The sequence below is a fragment of the Penicillium longicatenatum genome (genome assembly GCF_028827895.1).
Source record: "Penicillium longicatenatum strain IBT 33135 chromosome Unknown contig_6_segment0_segment0, whole genome shotgun sequence".
NCBI classification, from domain to species: domain Eukaryota; kingdom Fungi; phylum Ascomycota; class Eurotiomycetes; order Eurotiales; family Aspergillaceae; genus Penicillium; species Penicillium longicatenatum.
The window spans coordinates 3,223,540-3,240,467 of record NW_026643123.1 but is presented as its reverse complement, the minus strand read 5'-3'; the positions used below and the strand labels follow the sequence as shown (position 1 = coordinate 3,240,467).

General features: G+C 48.1%; 6 protein-coding genes across 6 annotated transcripts; 3 read left to right on the top strand and 3 right to left on the bottom strand.

Annotated features, from left to right (window-relative positions):
* Positions 1-30: 30 nt before the first annotated feature.
* On the bottom strand, positions 31-2,652 carry N7484_009403 (polysaccharide lyase family 26 protein; the record flags this gene model as incomplete). Its single annotated transcript, XM_057119790.1, has 1 exon — positions 31-2,652. The coding sequence occupies one exon, from the start codon at positions 2,650-2,652 to the stop codon at positions 31-33; it is 2,622 nt and encodes an 873-aa protein (XP_056969345.1).
* A 1,182-nt stretch (positions 2,653-3,834) lies between these two features.
* On the top strand, positions 3,835-5,454 carry N7484_009402 (putative MFS alpha-glucoside transporter; the record flags this gene model as incomplete). The annotated part of the gene is made up of 1 exon (XM_057119789.1): positions 3,835-5,454. The coding sequence occupies one exon, from the start codon at positions 3,835-3,837 to the stop codon at positions 5,452-5,454; it is 1,620 nt and encodes a 539-aa protein (XP_056969344.1).
* Positions 5,455-5,636: 182 nt separating this feature from the next.
* On the top strand, positions 5,637-6,944 carry N7484_009401 (choline/ethanolamine kinase; the record flags this gene model as incomplete). Its single annotated transcript, XM_057119788.1, has 2 exons — positions 5,637-5,699; positions 5,787-6,944. The coding sequence occupies 2 exons, from the start codon at positions 5,637-5,639 to the stop codon at positions 6,942-6,944; spliced, it is 1,221 nt and encodes a 406-aa protein (XP_056969343.1).
* Positions 6,945-7,093: 149 nt separating this feature from the next.
* On the bottom strand, positions 7,094-8,942 carry N7484_009400 (aminotransferase-like domain-containing protein; the record flags this gene model as incomplete). The annotated part of the gene is made up of 6 exons (XM_057119787.1): positions 7,094-7,348; positions 7,405-8,208; positions 8,264-8,340; positions 8,393-8,557; positions 8,613-8,687; positions 8,750-8,942. The coding sequence occupies 6 exons, from the start codon at positions 8,940-8,942 to the stop codon at positions 7,094-7,096; spliced, it is 1,569 nt and encodes a 522-aa protein (XP_056969342.1).
* Positions 8,943-9,684: 742 nt separating this feature from the next.
* Positions 9,685-12,187, top strand: N7484_009399 (uncharacterized protein; the record flags this gene model as incomplete). The annotated part of the gene is made up of 14 exons (XM_057119786.1): positions 9,685-9,790; positions 9,843-9,876; positions 9,944-9,993; positions 10,052-10,146; positions 10,198-10,343; positions 10,392-10,575; positions 10,632-10,701; positions 10,748-11,032; positions 11,092-11,142; positions 11,196-11,503; positions 11,560-11,660; positions 11,712-11,884; positions 11,940-12,102; positions 12,160-12,187. 14 exons carry the CDS (start codon positions 9,685-9,687, stop codon positions 12,185-12,187), a joined length of 1,794 nt encoding a protein of 597 aa, XP_056969341.1.
* A 295-nt stretch (positions 12,188-12,482) lies between these two features.
* Positions 12,483-15,971, bottom strand: N7484_009398 (DNA-directed DNA polymerase gamma MIP1; the record flags this gene model as incomplete). The annotated part of the gene is made up of 1 exon (XM_057119785.1): positions 12,483-15,971. One exon carries the CDS (start codon positions 15,969-15,971, stop codon positions 12,483-12,485), a length of 3,489 nt encoding a protein of 1,162 aa, XP_056969340.1.
* Between the last annotated feature and the right edge of the window lie 957 nt (positions 15,972-16,928).

The following is a 16,928-nucleotide window of genomic DNA, read 5'->3' as shown; positions in this document are numbered from 1 at the left end:
TCAGAAATCTTTAAGTCTATATTTCGATCTCTAATTAAGATATCGACGGATGTTTGCGAGGTTAGAGATCGCAGATACACCGTAGCGAGCTGCCTCATTGGTCGTCACCCAGACAGCCTCCTCTCCGTGGCCAAAGTACTCCGGAGAAGATGTCTTAAAAACAGTCCAATCGTGGTTAGCCGTGTATCCATCAGTATTGAAGAATTGTTTCCACGCTGCTTGACCGAGATCATCACGCTTCTGTTCTACCGCAGCAAATGCCGTCAGGGTCGAATGGCTCTGGCGCCATGTCGCATGAGATGGAAACTCGAAGCCGAATTCTTCCCGTTGAACATCTGGTCCTCCATTATATGCCCGACAGTAGCACAGCCAGACCTTCATGAACTTCTCCACAGTCTCCGGGAATTCACCACGAGCATAGTGGAACAATTCCGAAGATATTTCTGGAAATCCGAATAGCATAGACAAATGTGAAATTGCCCAATCCGGTGTTGGAGGCGGGCATTCCCGGACCTCCCCGGTAGTAGGATTCAACAGAATAGCATTGTTTCCAATACCGTGTTTGAGCCCAGCGATCCCGTCCAGAAGCTTAAGTAGAAGTCCTTTGCAACGAGCCCATCCTTCCGAACGCCGTTCCCATGCAGTCAACCAGCTAGCAACGAGAGGACCACAATCAAGACCTATGTTTGTCATGGCAAAGCCTTCAGGTATGCCGGCGTGTTCTTGGACCTTCCGATGTGAATCCAAAGTCAATAGAGCATTTTGGCTTTCCTGGAGCTCCGTGATTAAATCGCCTGTACGCTCATCTCCGGTCAAGTAGAAATAGATGCGCCGGTAAAGGACATTCGAAATGCGGAGTTGTTTTGAGCTGTCACTGAAATGCTGGACGCCATGGCGGGTTCCAAACCCTTTAAACCTCCCCATATGATACACATCCACTTCACCAGTATGCCTAGTCATTGCCTCGGCCATTCGAAAAACGTCTGCTCTTCCGGTGTGGAGAAAATATAACCAAAGCCACAAGTCGGTGGAGAGTTCAGAGTTGTCCCAAGCAAAGCCGCCAACATCGTATCGCCAGGCATGTCGATACGCATCATAGGTATGTTGAACATCCCCGTGGTCCCAGAAACCATACCATCTGTTTTGCTCCACCTGGTTATGGTAGAACTCGAATAAAAGATTCAGTCTTTTCTCGACTTCTGTTTCTTGCGGGGTAGGCGCATGGCCCAGGATCTGCGAGCTAGGAGCCCAACATCCATGGAATGCACCCGTAGAATGTAGATGTTCCGGTGTGGCTACCAAACGAGGTGGATCTCGAACTAAGGATGAAAACAAAGAAATTTCTTCATTCGACGGGGTAGCATTGAATGGTCTCAGGAAGATTTGATTCGTTCTTCCAATGCCATTTGCAGAAGCAAATCCAGGCTCAAAGTCCTCATACGTGACATTTAGACCATCTAATTGTTTCTCGTAAGAGTCCATCCCAAGTCCATCATGATAAGGCGTGGTTTCCAAGGGCTCGGAGAGCGGCGAGTATAGCCAAACTGTCACTTTGCCATGGTCGGAGGTTAACTCGCTCAGATCCAGCTGGGTAGGGTAACGCTCCCAGAAATCAGACATGCCCACTGCTAGTCCGCCATAGTGAGCTGATCCCACATAGGCTGTTCCGTCAGCTCTCCCGCCTCCGATGACTTTGACCCAAGAGCAGCCCGGCTTGGTCCTTTTTTTGATTGTGAACCCGTCCGATGAGAGTTGGGAAAGAGAATACGATTCCCAGGATGGAATATAGGACACCCCTTTTTTAAGGTCGGTCCTAGTCCACTCTTTATCATCCAAAATGACTGATCTTCCAGAGGCCTGGTCGATTCGATTTTGAATCGTGGGGCCATGACGCAGCCCAGTCAATCCTTTCACTTCTTCTTTCAGAACGCCGCCACTCGATCCTCCTATTCGGATATGGCGGTTATAAAGTTCGGTTTGTTCAAAGGGGACTGTAAATTGAATTCCGAGGGAGGTTAAAGGCTCATTCGAATCGAGATCGTGGATGAAGGAGTGAATAATCTTCACAGACGAACTATTCGAATAAACATAGAATCGCATATTGAACGGAAGGCGAGAGACACCGATAGCCTCTACCACGCCAGTGACTTTGACGACGGCCCTACTAAATGTGGTATTTTCAACACCCACTGCGTCCACGCGTGTTGTGTATTCTTTGTTGTTGATAGATGCGACAACCGTAGCATTTGAGCAAAGTGATCGACCTTTGACAGTAAAGCTTTCCAAGATCGATGAGTTACCCGGGGCAGCAAATCTCAAGACAATTCCCTCATGTGTAGTCACCAAGAGATGTGAGCCCTGATGCTCAACCTTAACACCTTCATGGGTTTTTATTGGATGCGGCGTGCCTTTGACCTTGTATTCTTCGCTGTAGCCAATGTCACCTGAGACCGAATGAGCCGTCCATTTGAGCGACCCATCGGCCCAGTAAGCAACTTCTCGGCAATCCAGTGGCCATTGATTGCCATCATTTTCAATCACGAATTGCTGGCTTGATTGGTAGAGACCCTGTGTCCATGACATTCCAAACGAAACACCACTCTGAAGAGCATTAGGGCCATCTCCATTTAGCCACCGCAGATTATTATACATGATTGCTGGGCAAGAGAGACTTAGAGACTGAGCGCCTAGATCTTTTCTATGTTGAGAATTGCACGCGAGGCAGGAGCTGGGGTCGGGATTGGTTGTGCGGGGGCACACCAGACTCAATTAATGCCTAGTTCTAGTAGTTAGGTCCGACAATATGCTGTCCTTAACTGGTCAACTTCAGGAGTGGATCCAATGACAGGTCTTTCACGAAGAATATTCGAGGACGCGTCTCCTTGTCGAAAAGGAATTGCCGCTAAATGTAGTGGCGTGATCCTTCAATATTTCCCCGCTTTCTTTCCTAGCTTAGGCTAAAGTCCAGGGTTCGGTGTATCTGATGCCGGATCAACACATGGTATGCCCGTCACTTAGTGAACTGTGCAGTCTTCTATCCAAGCTCTACTCTAGACGCGATAACCAAAGTGCACAGGGAACCTCTATCTTAGGTCGTGTTTCCTGTCGATATTATCTCAAGATAAATCCGAGCCTAGCGTTCGGGCAGCTCTCCCCATTCTTTTCGGGCCTCCTCTTGATTATTGTGGGTTTTAATCCGCCAAGAGATAATTATTCCTCAAATAGATCGCTCACTTGGCATAATTGCTTAAGCTTTCCAAGCTCGTAAAACTGTGAATTTGTTCTCCACATGCGGTATGTATTGCGGTACCAGAAGATACAAAAGACTTTCTGTTCAAGATGACTGACACTGCGTATGTATCTTCTTCATTTACATTAGCTCTTGTCTACTGTTTTTTTTTTCTTTAATTTCATTCTTGTGTGTCTGTGTAAGCCTAAACATTGCGTGAGCTATTCACCTGAACAGCGCATCCAAAATCTAAAGGGTACCCGGCAACTAGCACAGGCTAGCAGGGGTCTAGCCGGAGCTATGGCAGCTGACAGATCGGCGAAGCCCTAGCGTGTAAGACTCGGGATATTTGATTCCGGATCGACAAAGGAAATGCCTAATAGATCGTGCACATTGATTACGATCAGTGGAGACAGCTCACGGACCTAAATGGACTTTCCCCAGACTATGGATCCCCATATTCCGGGGATGCGGAGTAAGTAAACAGAGGAGCTGCGCTGTAAGTCGCAGAAACAGCTATAATCGACAAAGAACCCGGCAGCTGCGGGACTTGAGCTTGAGCTTCCTTTCCCCCCACCCTATTCTCTTTTGTCATAATTTCCGACATGGCTGAACACCAAGAAGATGTTGCCGACAGGAATACAACGACCGTGGTCTACGACAAGGATGAGGAAAAATATTCTGCTGCCATCGACACCCTGAAGGGTGCTCAGAGAGCAACTGACAATGAACACGGAATGACTCTCAGAGAGGGTATCCGCAAGTACCCCAAGGCCGTATTCTGGTCAATTTTGTTCTCGACAGCACTCATCATGGAGGGATTCGACCACGCATTTGTCAGTGGTTTCTTCGCGTTCCCGGCTTTCCAAAAGCGATACGGCGAGCTCCAGAGTGACGGTACCTACCAAATCCCCGCAGATCTACAATCCGGTATAAGCAATGGTGTCAATGCTGGAGAAATCATTGGTCTATTGATCAACGGATTGGTTGCTGACTGGATCGGTTACCGCTGGGTTATGATGATCTGTCTGCTGCTCATGACGGCTTTCATCTTCCTTCAATTCTTCGCAACTAGTATCTACATGTACATGGGGGCCGAAATTTTGTTGGGTGTGCCGTGGGGTGTCTTCCAGACCCTGTCGACAACATACGCCGCTGAAGTATGTCCTAATGTCCTGCGACCGTACCTCACGATGCTGGTTTCTCTTTGCTGGAGTATCGGCTATCTTCTGGGTACCGGTGTGCTACGTGCTTTCCTTTCGTCCACTGGGCAGTGGGCCTACAGAATTCCATTTGCCCTTCAATGGGCGCTACCTATCCCGCTTGCTATCGGTATCTTCTGCGCCCCCGAGTCGCCTTGGTGGCTTACACGGAAAGGCCGTATGGACGACGCACGAAAGACTTTGCGTCGCCTACGTTCCCAGGATAGTTCGGAAGCAGAAGTCGAGGATACAATTGCGATGATGGAGCATACGATCAAGATTGAGAACGAGATGAAGGCAACCAGCAATTATTGGGATCTCTTCAAGGGCGTGAACCTGCGTCGCACCGAGATCACAGTGTTCGTCTATCTCATTCAAGAATTATGCGCCCCGCTCGTTTCTTACATCGTGTACTTCCTGGAGCAAGCCGGTCTTGCCTCCGCCGCATCTTTCGATTTCGGCATGGGAGAGTACGCCTTGGCTATTATCGGTGTTTTCATTGCCTGGTTCTTGGTTCCAAAGGTTGGCCGTCGCACGTTGCTATTGGTCGGCACTGGCTTTTTGACCTTGACTACTTTCCTCATTGGCTTCTTGGGCATTCCGAGCATATCCACCCATCCAAACATTGGCTACGGAATTGGAAGCATCCTTTTGATTCAATACTTTGTCCTTTTTATCACGATCGGTCCTATCATCTATACCATTGTGACTGAGATTCCCTCCAATTTCCTTCGAACCAAGAGCGTTGCGCTCGCGCGTGCAGTATACAATATTGGTGTTCTTGTTTATGGACAGCTTATTCCGCATATGGTTCAGAATGCGGCTTGGGAATGGGGCGCTAAGAGTGGCTTTTTCTGTGGAGGAATTATGGCCATTGGTTTTATTTGGGCTTATTTCCGTCTTCCTGAGACTAAGAACCGGACTTTCGCTGAGATGGACATTCTTTTCAAAAACGAAGTCAAGGCTAGAGACTTTGAAAAGACGAAGGTGGATCTTGCGTCCGAGACTGTTTCGCAGGATTGATGGATTGATTTATTATTTAAAATTCCTGTCTGTCTGATTAGATTATACACAATTCCTTCTCAATGTTACTTTCTCTTGTAAATGTGAATAACTGCGACCGCAAGGATCTTTCCCGTAACATATGCCAGGTTTTGGCCCCTATCTGCTGCCCACCGAACACCTAATCCCCTCTTTCACTCATTATGAGTCCTCATGACTCACACCTGAAAAATCACGCTGATCCATCTGTTATAAATACAAGTCCGGTATGTTCTCGGATCTTTCAGATACAAAAATATTATTTCCATATTATTCTGCTATCTGTTCACCTGCAGAAACTTTTCAACAGATAGACCTTCTTGCACTCGCACGACAATATGGCAACATGTATAAGCGTCCCAGTAGCTATTCCAGAAGATGGCTTACCGACAAAGCCCATGATAAAAGCCATTGTCGGCACATTCTTCACCAAGGAGTGGCCAGATGTGGATCCAGAAACCCTCATCGTGACATACAACACTGCGTACGCAAACACAAATTGTGTCGTGGAACGGCCAAAGAACAAGGATGAAATTTTTTCAGAGCCTCTCAAGGTATTCCTCAAGATCAACGGGGAGCTTGATGGAGAAATTGAGGTGTTCAAACATTTGGTTCCCAACAAACACGAAGAGGCACAGCTATGCTATGATTACGGCCAATTGGGTCTTGGTGCCAAATTATACGCCTTCTTCCAGACAAAGGATGGCGCTTTTGGAAGGATCGATGAGTTTTTGGATGCACGAAATCTGAAGCCAGAAGATGTGGAAGACGAAAATATCCGAGCCGACGTCGCAAGGGGATATGCCGCCTTTCACGCCATGTCGACAGAACGGGGAAAAAAATCGGTTGAGAGTTATTACGATACAATCACCCGAGAGCTTGCGAAATATCACAGGATGGAAAAGCTCAAGAGGCTGGCCAAAGAAGTAGATGTCGGTATTGACCACATTATCGATTATGACTTTGTGTCACGAATCAGACAAGTTGTCGAGAGACTGGATTCAATCAGAGGAAAAAAAGGGTGGTGCATTCACGACGTTCAATTTATGAATGTGATGGTAAAGAACAACCTTAGGCAAGGCGAAAGCAGGATTGTTCTCATAGACTTTGAATTCGTCTTTCAAAATTACCGCGCATTCGACATTGGCGGCCACTTTTTGCAGAAGATGTTCCAGTGGTTTGATGAAGAGAGCAAGATCGCCAAATGCCGACCTTATACAGAAGAGGAGAAGAGGCACTTTTGCGAAGAATATGCAGTGCAATGGAATGAGGCGACTGGCGACTCGGATGCGGGGGAACAGATATTTCTGGAAGCTGAGCTGGGCTTCCTGCTGGCCATCACGTTCGAAATCCATAACATGCTATGCTTTATGGATCAGGATGACGCCAAGGAGCCGTTAGAGCTCCTGGGGCTTCAGAAGTTGTTTGAAGAGTTCGTCAACCAATATGAAAGGATTGGACTGGAAACGTAAGGGCCTCTGCCCATATGTCTTGTTAGTTTTCTTAGATGCACTTAACGACAATATATAGCGAGAAAGCTATAACGCGGCTCAAATATGACTTTCTCTATAATAAAGCAAAGAAAATTCATATAAATCTAGAGATTCTCTATTCGATTCCTCTATTCGAATTCCGCTTTGATCGCCGAGGCAAGTCTGCGGGCTGCTTCTGTGAGGTCTTCTTTCGATGCTGATGCATAGGTAGCCCGAAAGAACATTCGATCTTCTACCGCATCGCTCTCAGCCCAGAAACAAGATCCGGGCGTCACAAAGACTTTATGTTTCACAGCAGAATTAAATATTGCTTTTTGGATGGTCGGGTGATCACTCCCAGTCTTATACAGAGGGTGGGACTTCCATTTGATCTCAATCCATTGCTAGTAAAGCTAGCAATCAGCAAATACACATGCAGCATGAGTTATTAAGAACTTACAAACATTCCCGCGTGAGTAGGAGTCCAATCCACAAAGTCCTTCGGAAGGTATTGGTCGCATGCCTCGGCAAAAACATTCCTCCTCCAAGTATATTCTTTCTGGATACTTTCCAACCACTTGAAGAAACCCGAATGCCCCCAGTGGTGATTGAGCAGTTTGAAAACAATCACCTGGGAGATACCACTAGGGTGCTGAGATGAAGTCTCGTTCTGCCGAACAAACTTCTCAATAACCTGCTGGGAAGCAGTGACCCAGCCCAATCGAGTTCCAGGTGAGAGGACCTTAGATAGTGAATCCATTCGAAGGACTCTTCCATCCACATCGAGACTCAAATACGATGGAATAAGACCATCCATGTGGGACGAGTTGAGCACCTGATTCGGGCGGTATTCCGGCAACTGCAGGTAGTAATAAGGCTCATCTTCCACAATATAGAGATTGTGCTTTTGCGCGACAGAGTAGATAGCCTTTCTCCGGGCCAGAGACTGCGTAGCTCCAGTAGGATTCTGGCCCGTCGGGACCATATAAAGCAGAAATGGTTTGCGGGCCCCGCGAGCTTGCACGTCCCAGCTGCAAAGCAATTCGTCAAGATGCGTTGGAATCAATCCTTGTTCGTCCATTTTCACGCCGAGCGTTTTGATGCCCAGGGGCCACGCTGTTTCCAGTGCACTCGCGAATGCATAGTTCTCAACGAGGATGTGATCCCCTTTGTTGCAGAAGATTCTGAGAGTTGAGTCCCATGCAGCTGTACTTCCGACAGTCAAACAGCAGCCCCAGTCGGCGTAAGGAGGGTCATGTAGTAACTGAGTTAATTAGTGCTGGTTTCAAAGATAGTCCGGTCATGTTTAGTAATCTCACCTCTGTATGCTCTGTCACAAAGCGTATCATTTGTGCAGAACCGGTTCCTTGGCCATAATTCAAGGCAACATCAAGGCCTCGGGTAGATTAGTGAATAGATTTATTAATGTCTGAGATTGACGGATTTACCGTAGTCGTTGGTTCCTGCCTCAAAGTCATACTTGGCCATGTGAATAATTGAATCGGGTGTCTCCATATCTGCCGAAGATCCTAATTCATTTGACACTTTAACATCGACCTCCTTGAATGGAAAGTAGGCAGCTGATGGTGCTCCAGCACCGAGTGAAATCATGCCTGAGAGTTTTCACTGTTAGTGATTGTTAGCCAAGTCAGTACGCAAGAGACTAACCAGGCTCTGCCGCAGCTCGGGCAGCTGCCTTGATGCTGGAGGGCTGCCTTCTGGAAGCCTCTTCGGAGAATATTCCTGTTGGATATTGAGTCAGACGAGCCATCCATTGGAAAAGGAAACCAAGTCTGACTGGTTACCTTCCCATCGCTTTGATGTTGGCTTAGAAGTTTTGGATTCTCCTGATCCTTCCAGTCCTAAAGGTTTGGGTGGACTTTTAAATAAGTCACTATCGCCCTTCGCTTCGACACAGCCGAATAATTTCGAGCTGTCTTTCCGCCAGATAGGATCACCATTGGGGCCAAGCCGACATGTTACACTTCGGGGGAACATAATTGACTAGTGTTTAGAGCTGGAACCAGACCTTCAATTGAGTCAGTGTGGGAAGGGGGAACCGTTTTACATTCCAGAGCTGATCAAAATTGCTCCTGATTGTGACTAACTTGGAAAGAAAGATCCACAGCATGGCTTCAATCCTTATCCTGTCCATCGATTGACCAGGGTTGCGATGGTGCTCTTAGTGGATCTCTGGAGTTCCAGCCAATCGGGGAGATCCCTTCTGTACCTGAATCCACCTTCCACGCACCTCATCCCGCAACCCAGTCTGGCTCTTAGACCACTTTTCGAATGGACTCGACTGCCGTGCACGACAAAGGGATGCATAGTGGCATGGAAGTACCCATGGCAAGTTCTCACTTTTTCACAGCCTTCCGTGACTGCAGAGAACAATACTACCTCAAACCACTGCAGTCCCCTTGGTTTTCGCCATAAAAATAACAATTCTGGATAAAATCATGTAAACATCGAGACCGAAACTTGCATTCCGAGGTCATTTCAAACTCCCCTATTTTCGCATAGTCAACGAGTACGGTTGTCGAGGAGTGCGGGGTGAACCCACCTGAACCGGCAGTGTAGTGGGGCTGTTCACTACAGCGGTTGGCTCTCGGAGATGCCGTGAGTAAACCACTTGGCTTGGCTTCGAGGGATAGTCTGCACACCTGAAGGTGAATACCTATAAAGTCCCCCAATTTTTGATAAATCACGATTGAATCAAGACTTGTCGATAACAGCGAAGATGACTACATCCACAGATAGGCCACTCAAGCGCGCTCGTTATACTGAAGATGACCTCGATGCTGACGAATTGATCTCGGCTGCCGAAGGATTCTTCGAAGCTTTAGGTATGTATAACACCTTGCGAATGTTCTTGAATACCACTGACAAATTATGAAGCTGAGGCCGGCGTCACTTATTGCTTTGTCAACTTGTAGGTATTCGGGTTCTACCAGATTTTGGGTAACGTGTTCATGTCATAACCAGCTAACGTGCAATAGAGGAAGCGATCATCCTGCTATGCTCGAAGCCATGATCAAAGCGAAGCAGAGTGCGTTCATCCCCGCGATAAGTATAACTAGAGAGATTGCTCTTCTAATTACCTGCAGAACAACTCATCAAATTTCCCAACATCATTACCTGCCCCTCAGAACTGGTGGCTTTGTCCGCAGCTCTTGGATTTGCTCAAGTCACCGGAGATCCAGTATGGCGCCCCTCGCATTTTACCCCATCAGCACTTTCTAATTCCATTTAGCAATGCGTTCTTGTACATGTAGACTGCGGCACACTAGCCCTAGGACAGTCCATTCACAATGCCTCCGTTGGCAGAGTGCCCGCGTTGTGCTTTGCAGGCCTGAGCCCCTTCACTCAAAGGGGTGAACTTTTAGGTTCACGAACTGAGTATGGCAAGATCCGTCCCTTCTCGAACATTATCTAACGCAGGCATAGATTTATCCACTGGCTACAGGATGTGCCTGACCAAGCCTCAATTCTCCGGCAATATTGCCGATACTCCGGTGAAATCAAGAGTGGACGGAACATCAAGGAAATGGTCAACAGAGCCCTGCAAATTTCTTTGTCGGATCCCAAGGGTCCAGCTTATCTTATGGCTGCAAGGGAGGTTCTTGAAGAGGTAAAAGTCAAGCCAACACTTCAATAGAGCAAATACTGAGAGGCTGTCAACTACAGAAAGTCGACAGAAAGTATCTTGAAAAAGAGAACCTCAATCCACTTGCTCCAAGTGCCTTGCCTGAGTCAGGTATCGATATCCCATCCTGACATCCGTTTATGGCTAATAGCGGTAGATGTTGAATTGATTGCAAATGCACTCATGAATGCCGAACGACCTCTTGTGATCACAGGCTATCTTGGCCGCAACACCCGTGCTCCACCACTGCTAGAAAACCTCTGCGACAAATTGCCAATCAGTGTTGTAGAGATGGTAGGCTCCGATCTCTGCATACGAAGCAACCACCCGGCCTACCTGGGGGTCACTGTTACAACACACCCCGCGGTCCTTGAAGCAGATGTCATTCTCATCTTGGATTGCGACGTCCCATGGATCCCGACTGCGGGAAAGCCCCACAAGGGTGAGTATTAACCTGTATCTTGCCAAGCCACAGCCATTTACTCGTGATTCTCATTCTAGGCACAAAGATATTCCATCTGGATGTTGATCCGCTCAAGCAACAGATGCCTCGTAGGTTTCTAACCCTCCTCGTGAAAAATTCGCTCTAAACCTCCTACTATTAGTATTTTCCATCAATGCGATTCGCAGACTTAAGGTGAGCTGCGAGATTGCACTCAACCAATTGAATTCCTATCTGGACACACAGGCTTTGGACAGCCTGCGCTACACTGAAGCATTCGACGCACGTGAAGTTCGCTATAACAAATGGCGTGAGAGCCTCCGCGCTTTGGAAATGCCGTCGGACAATGAAATTGTCACCGTGCCATACCTAACAGCCAAGCTGAGACAGCAACTTCCCGAAGATACGAGTTACGTTCTTGAGGCAGTCACGAATGCAGGACCGGTTATCCACCACCTAAATCTAGTGAAGGTGTGTATGATCCTTTGCAGCCAACAATTAAAATTGCCTACTGATATTTTCGTCAGCCAGGGAGTTTAGTCGGCAGTGGAGCTGGCGGTCTAGGCTGGGGTGGCGGTGCAGCCCTCGGCGTGAAACTAGCCAAGCCGGATAGTTTCATCTGTGCAATGTGGGTAAGATCGATTCCTAAGAGAACTGTGCAAACACTAAAATGTCGCAGCGTTGGAGATGGAACGTATCTATTCTCACAGATGGAGAGTGTTTATTGGATAGCACGGCGCTACGATGTTCCATTCCTCCTCGTCGTCTTGAACAACGGCGGGTGGAATGCACCCAAAGTGTCCGCTCTCCTTGTTCATAAGGACGGCCTATCATCGAAGTCTAACAGAAAGGGTAGGAAAATCAGCGGTGTTTGCTTGGGGCTATTTTACTAATATGGGTTACATAGACCTCAACTTATCATTTGAGCCCTCGCCTGATTACCCAGGAATTGCCACTGCGGCTGGGGGTGCCTGGGGAGCTACGATCAAAACACAAAGCGAGTTAGAATCGGTTATACAGGAAGCCAGAGGTATTGTTCAGGGCGGGAGGTGTGCAGTGATTGAGGTTGCGTAAGTTGATGTCCATAGAAATTGACTTTGATTAACATGGAACTGACATCATTACAGGGTTCCATCGATGTGGAAGGAGACATAGATACCAGGAGACCTAGACTTTATCTGTTGAGTATTGTGTTGATTGATTGAAAAACAAGGGACAATAATTGCCATTAGTAAAATGCAAGCTGGTTTTGTACAGTATCATCACATCAGTAGATCACTTCTACGCCATCCCAATGCTGTTTCCAGGTCAATCCAATAAGCCATGCGTCCGCCCGAGTATGCCCGAGTATGATAAAAGAAATATAGAGACAATCAGATCCAGAGAGGAAATATTGGAAAAGAAAAGAAAAAAAAAGGTAGGAAAAGGAAAAGGTAGTGCTACAATAAGCTTAGGCCCGAGCATATGGCCGTGGTTTCCAAGTGGATCGATCAAATCCGACTTGTGGTTGTCTGACCCCATGTGTAGAAGTGCGAGGAGGAGTACGGAAATCGGGATATAAACCGGATTCCATGTCCATCAGGACTGCGCTCTGAGGCTGTGCGGAAGCCCAGCCGTTGGTTTTGCCCGGGGTTTTGGTTGAAGAACGTGGGTTTGAGGATTTGGTGGTAGGGACGGAACGGGTTTTCTCTTTGATAATTTCGCGCATCTCTTTATCCTCCTTAGTGATCTGGGCTTTGATGAATGCTAAATCGGATGGCTCAAAAGTTGACATAACGGACTCTCGTGGCGTATAGGTGTACTTCTCTGGGTGAGGAGGAAATGTTGGTGTGATGGAAGGATCCAGCAAAGCTCGTTGGCCTTGATCTAAGATCTGAGAAATGTCCAAAGTTTCACCATGAGGGATCTTATGTGGATGCGAAGGCGTGACGCAATCCATGTCAACCTCCTTGCGCAGCACATGGTCGACGTCAACCGCGGAGAAATAAGCACAGGACTGAGGAAGATCGTCGATGCCCACTTGCTGTGAGAAGAGGGCGCGGGTCCAGACGTTGGCGATCTGCAGTGCAAGGGCTGCTCGGTATCTATCCTCGTCCTTGACCAAATACCTGATTTCATCATGGACAGTGATTGACAGGCGAGCGTGAATATTGAATCTCCGAATCAGATAATCCATTCCAACGATCAGGAGGTGAAGATAATCTACACCAGATGATTGGATAGCCCAATTAATGCGGGATGTCATGAAGCTGCCTTTGTTGATGAAGCGGCGCATGAGGGCCTCGGTAATTCCAGCCCCTAGAGCGGGAGTTCGTGGCTTTTCCTGGTCGGCGAACTCCTCCAACTTGTTGAACACGAAGGATTCTGTGCCCCCTCGCCAGAAGGGGGTCTCACTGAGAACACGACGCGACGTTCGTATGCCCTTGGTCTCCTTGTACAGATTCGCTGCCGTCTCCTGCGTCTGTCTCTCGGTCAATGATGGGTTGAATTGACGAAGGAGAGTAGCAGCAAACTTGACACCAGCTCCATAAATACGCCCATAGTTGAAGACCTTGGCATCATTACGGGAGATTCCCAAAATCTGTGCACTGCGAGAGTGCAGATCAGTTCCTGCAGCTTTGGCGCCCTCCAGTGTCATGAAACCGATGGCATTCCCTCCGTGTATCTGGAAAGACGCATCGCCAACAAGACTGGCAATCCAAAGTTCTTGGGAATCAACATCTGCACCGACAAAGGAGTATCCGGGTGGTGCTTTGATCATGGCCTTGAGCTCCGAGCCGACACGATTTCCTTTCGCATTGCTTGCAGTAAGCCAAGTGTTCTCAACTGCACGGCGAGTGATGGTGCCCATCGGGATGATCTGAGGCAAAATGAAACCCAGTCGGTTCTGATCCTTGCTCCTCAAATCTGCCGTTTTGACTTGGTCCTGGTAAACCACCATCTGGCTCATTATCCGGTCCCGAGCACTGATCCAATATGAGCAAGAGGCGTTCATGTCTAATGCTTCCTTGGCAAGCTCGAACTGTGACGATAAGATTCCGCGTTCGAAATATTGCATGTAACCTTTACCCAGCGGGTTTGTGCATCGGGCCTGGGGGCCATCTTTATGCGGGATTTTGAAGTATATATTTCTTCTGTCGTCCCGCAACTGCTGAGACTTCTCTTCGGTCATGTCACAGAGTACAACCGGCTGATTCTCGTATTTCTTAGTCTGGTCACGAGGAACGCGAAAGGTCCAGCCGTGCTTGTCAGACCAAATGAGTGGGTATCCATCCCAAGACAGCTTGAGCAGGATGGGCGCAATCCGAGTTCGCACCGTCAAATTGATATCCGCGTTGCTGCTGGGGAAAAGATCCTTGTACCATTTAGGCATGCCTGGTTTCTTCTGTCGCGCCGCAGGGCGAGGGGGATCGCCCTTCTTCTTTCCTTTCACCATTTTGATCTCTTGGCCGGACCAGTCCAGCTGCTGCAGCCAAGGATCATTTGTATAAACATCTGGCTGATCTTTGCTCTTCAATGCTTCGTTACATAGTTCAACAAGTTTGCGTTGGACATCATCGAGTCGTTTGTGGTATGTTTCCTCAGCTCTGGCGAGGTATTCTTGCCAAGTCTGATTGACGGGAAGAATGACCGAGGACAAATGTCGTAGAGCACCAAAGCTGACAGGGTGGGGGCAAGTCTCCAGGAAATTGGGGAAAACTTTCCGATAGACTCGGTGGGTAATGGCCACATCCGCAGCACAGTAGTCCAAGAGCTCCTCCAATTTTGCCAACAAGCTCTCTCTGTTAAGCTCGCCAAAGAAATCCCTCTGTGCCTTGTCAATGGTCACATCGCAATGAAACTTTGCCACGTCCCGCAAGGAATTCACTGAACTTCGACCAACCCATAATTCTTCTTCCTCCTCACGTAGCATATTATTCTCCAGCAATGAAGCGAGTTCGACAGAATTGTGGTCGCTGGCAATTTTGTCGCGAAGGTCCTTGTTCTTCTTATGACGCATCCAAGTTGGCCTCTGCTGCGAACACATTCCATTTACGGCGACGTGAAGTGACATTGTGTCGACGAAAAAGTTGTGCGATTGGCGCATGTCGTATTCCTCGAGGACCCGAGCACGATCATATCCGATGTTGTGTCCTACCACTATCCTAGGCTTTGACGGGTCACCCAAAGGAATGAGGTGTATTTTCTCCTCCGTTTCACCCAGAAGCCACGGCGATAGCCATGCATACCAAGTCGTTGGGCTGACAGCACAAGCCATGACTGCGAAAGAATTGTCCTTATACATGACCTCCGTATCGAATGTAAGCATCTCCTCATCCGGGGCATCCACGGGCTCTGAGGAGCCGTCTGGGTTGTATTTGGTCCATCCACTGCGTTTCACCCACTTGCGCGGTTTTGTCGGACAGTTCACGGCTGCATAGGACTTGGCGAAGGTCAGATATGGTTCTGATGCATCCATTCCTAGCTTATAGAAATGTTCATCTAGAGTCTGGCCCTGAAGAGGGGGCAGATCAAATGCGATGGGATCCGCTGTTTGGGACTTTCCGAGGAGATCGTGCCTGGTCAGGTGGTCCCTGGACAAGGCAACGAGTTCGGGATCCGGTACGCGGGCCTTAATGGGAAATACTTGAGGGTATACATAGTCGCTTAACTGCTGAACACCGATTTCGTTAAACCTAGGTAATGCGGGGACTTGAACTCGGTCAGTGATTTCGTGCAATCGAGCGCACCCTAGCCCTCGACGAATAGCAAGCAACGCACCTTGAAGAGATCTTTCAGGCGATGACGTATCATTGATAGCGAGAGAATAATGGCGTAAAAGTCGGCTGCGCAGAGAAATTTGCCATGGCTGGGGATGGAGGGATACTGGTCGCAATTGCACGCGCGCAGATTTGACGAGCCCCCTGGAAGGAGAGCAGGAGAGATTCCACGATAACATGGTCTGTGGACATGGATTCAATATGGTAATGGGTCAGGTCATGGTATCGTCAAGGCGACTGCAGCCCAGGGCTGCGCTTTGCTAATTGTGAAGATGAGGTGGTTCGTGCTTTTTGGGAATTTCCATATCACTCCCTATCGCATCTGAGCGTCATATCCGGTGGTCGGATTATTAAAGGTCCGCCACCATTTATGTATGCAGCCAAATAAAGTTTAGCGTCTTTACGGCCGTGAACCTTCACGTATCACGCTCCATATTGGCACCCTCGAGGATTATTTGTTGACGAATCAGATGCCCAGGTCAATACAAATTGAAGGCTCCAAATATAAATTGTGCTGGCTGCTCACGGGTAATTGAGGACGTCATGGCTTATTAAGTATATTGCAATCCCGGAAACAGAAGATAGGTCGCCTGAACAGGCGTAACTACAGACTACAGAATCATCTTTATATGGTCTATTAGGAGTAAATAGTTCTCTTGAGCAAGTCGTGCCAAATTTGCAGCTTTGTGCGGCACTGCATCAACTTGGATGTCGGAGATGAATCCAAGAGCCCGACTACCTTCTGTGAGGTGATGGGCTTGGACTGTATTGAGCGCGGTCAACAGAATTTTTTCCTAGGTGGTCGAATTAGCACTCTCGCCCGCCGGACTTGACCACCGCTTAGCGCTTCACCAAGTTCGCACTGAGTTACGCCACCAGAAGTGTTTGTCGGCTGCCGCTAGTACAGCGAACTATATGGGTGCGCTCCACATCACATAGACAGCGGGCAATGATATATCGCCACACCATCTCAACCTCCACCGCCTTCTTATCGTTATCGCGATAACGACTCTACACTTTCTTGCTCGACTTTTGCCCCACATCCCCATATATCACCTTGATCTAGCTTTCACGCCGATGAATCCGCGTTAACCTTCTCCAACTATAGCCCTTCCTCTACCATTTGGGCCATTCCG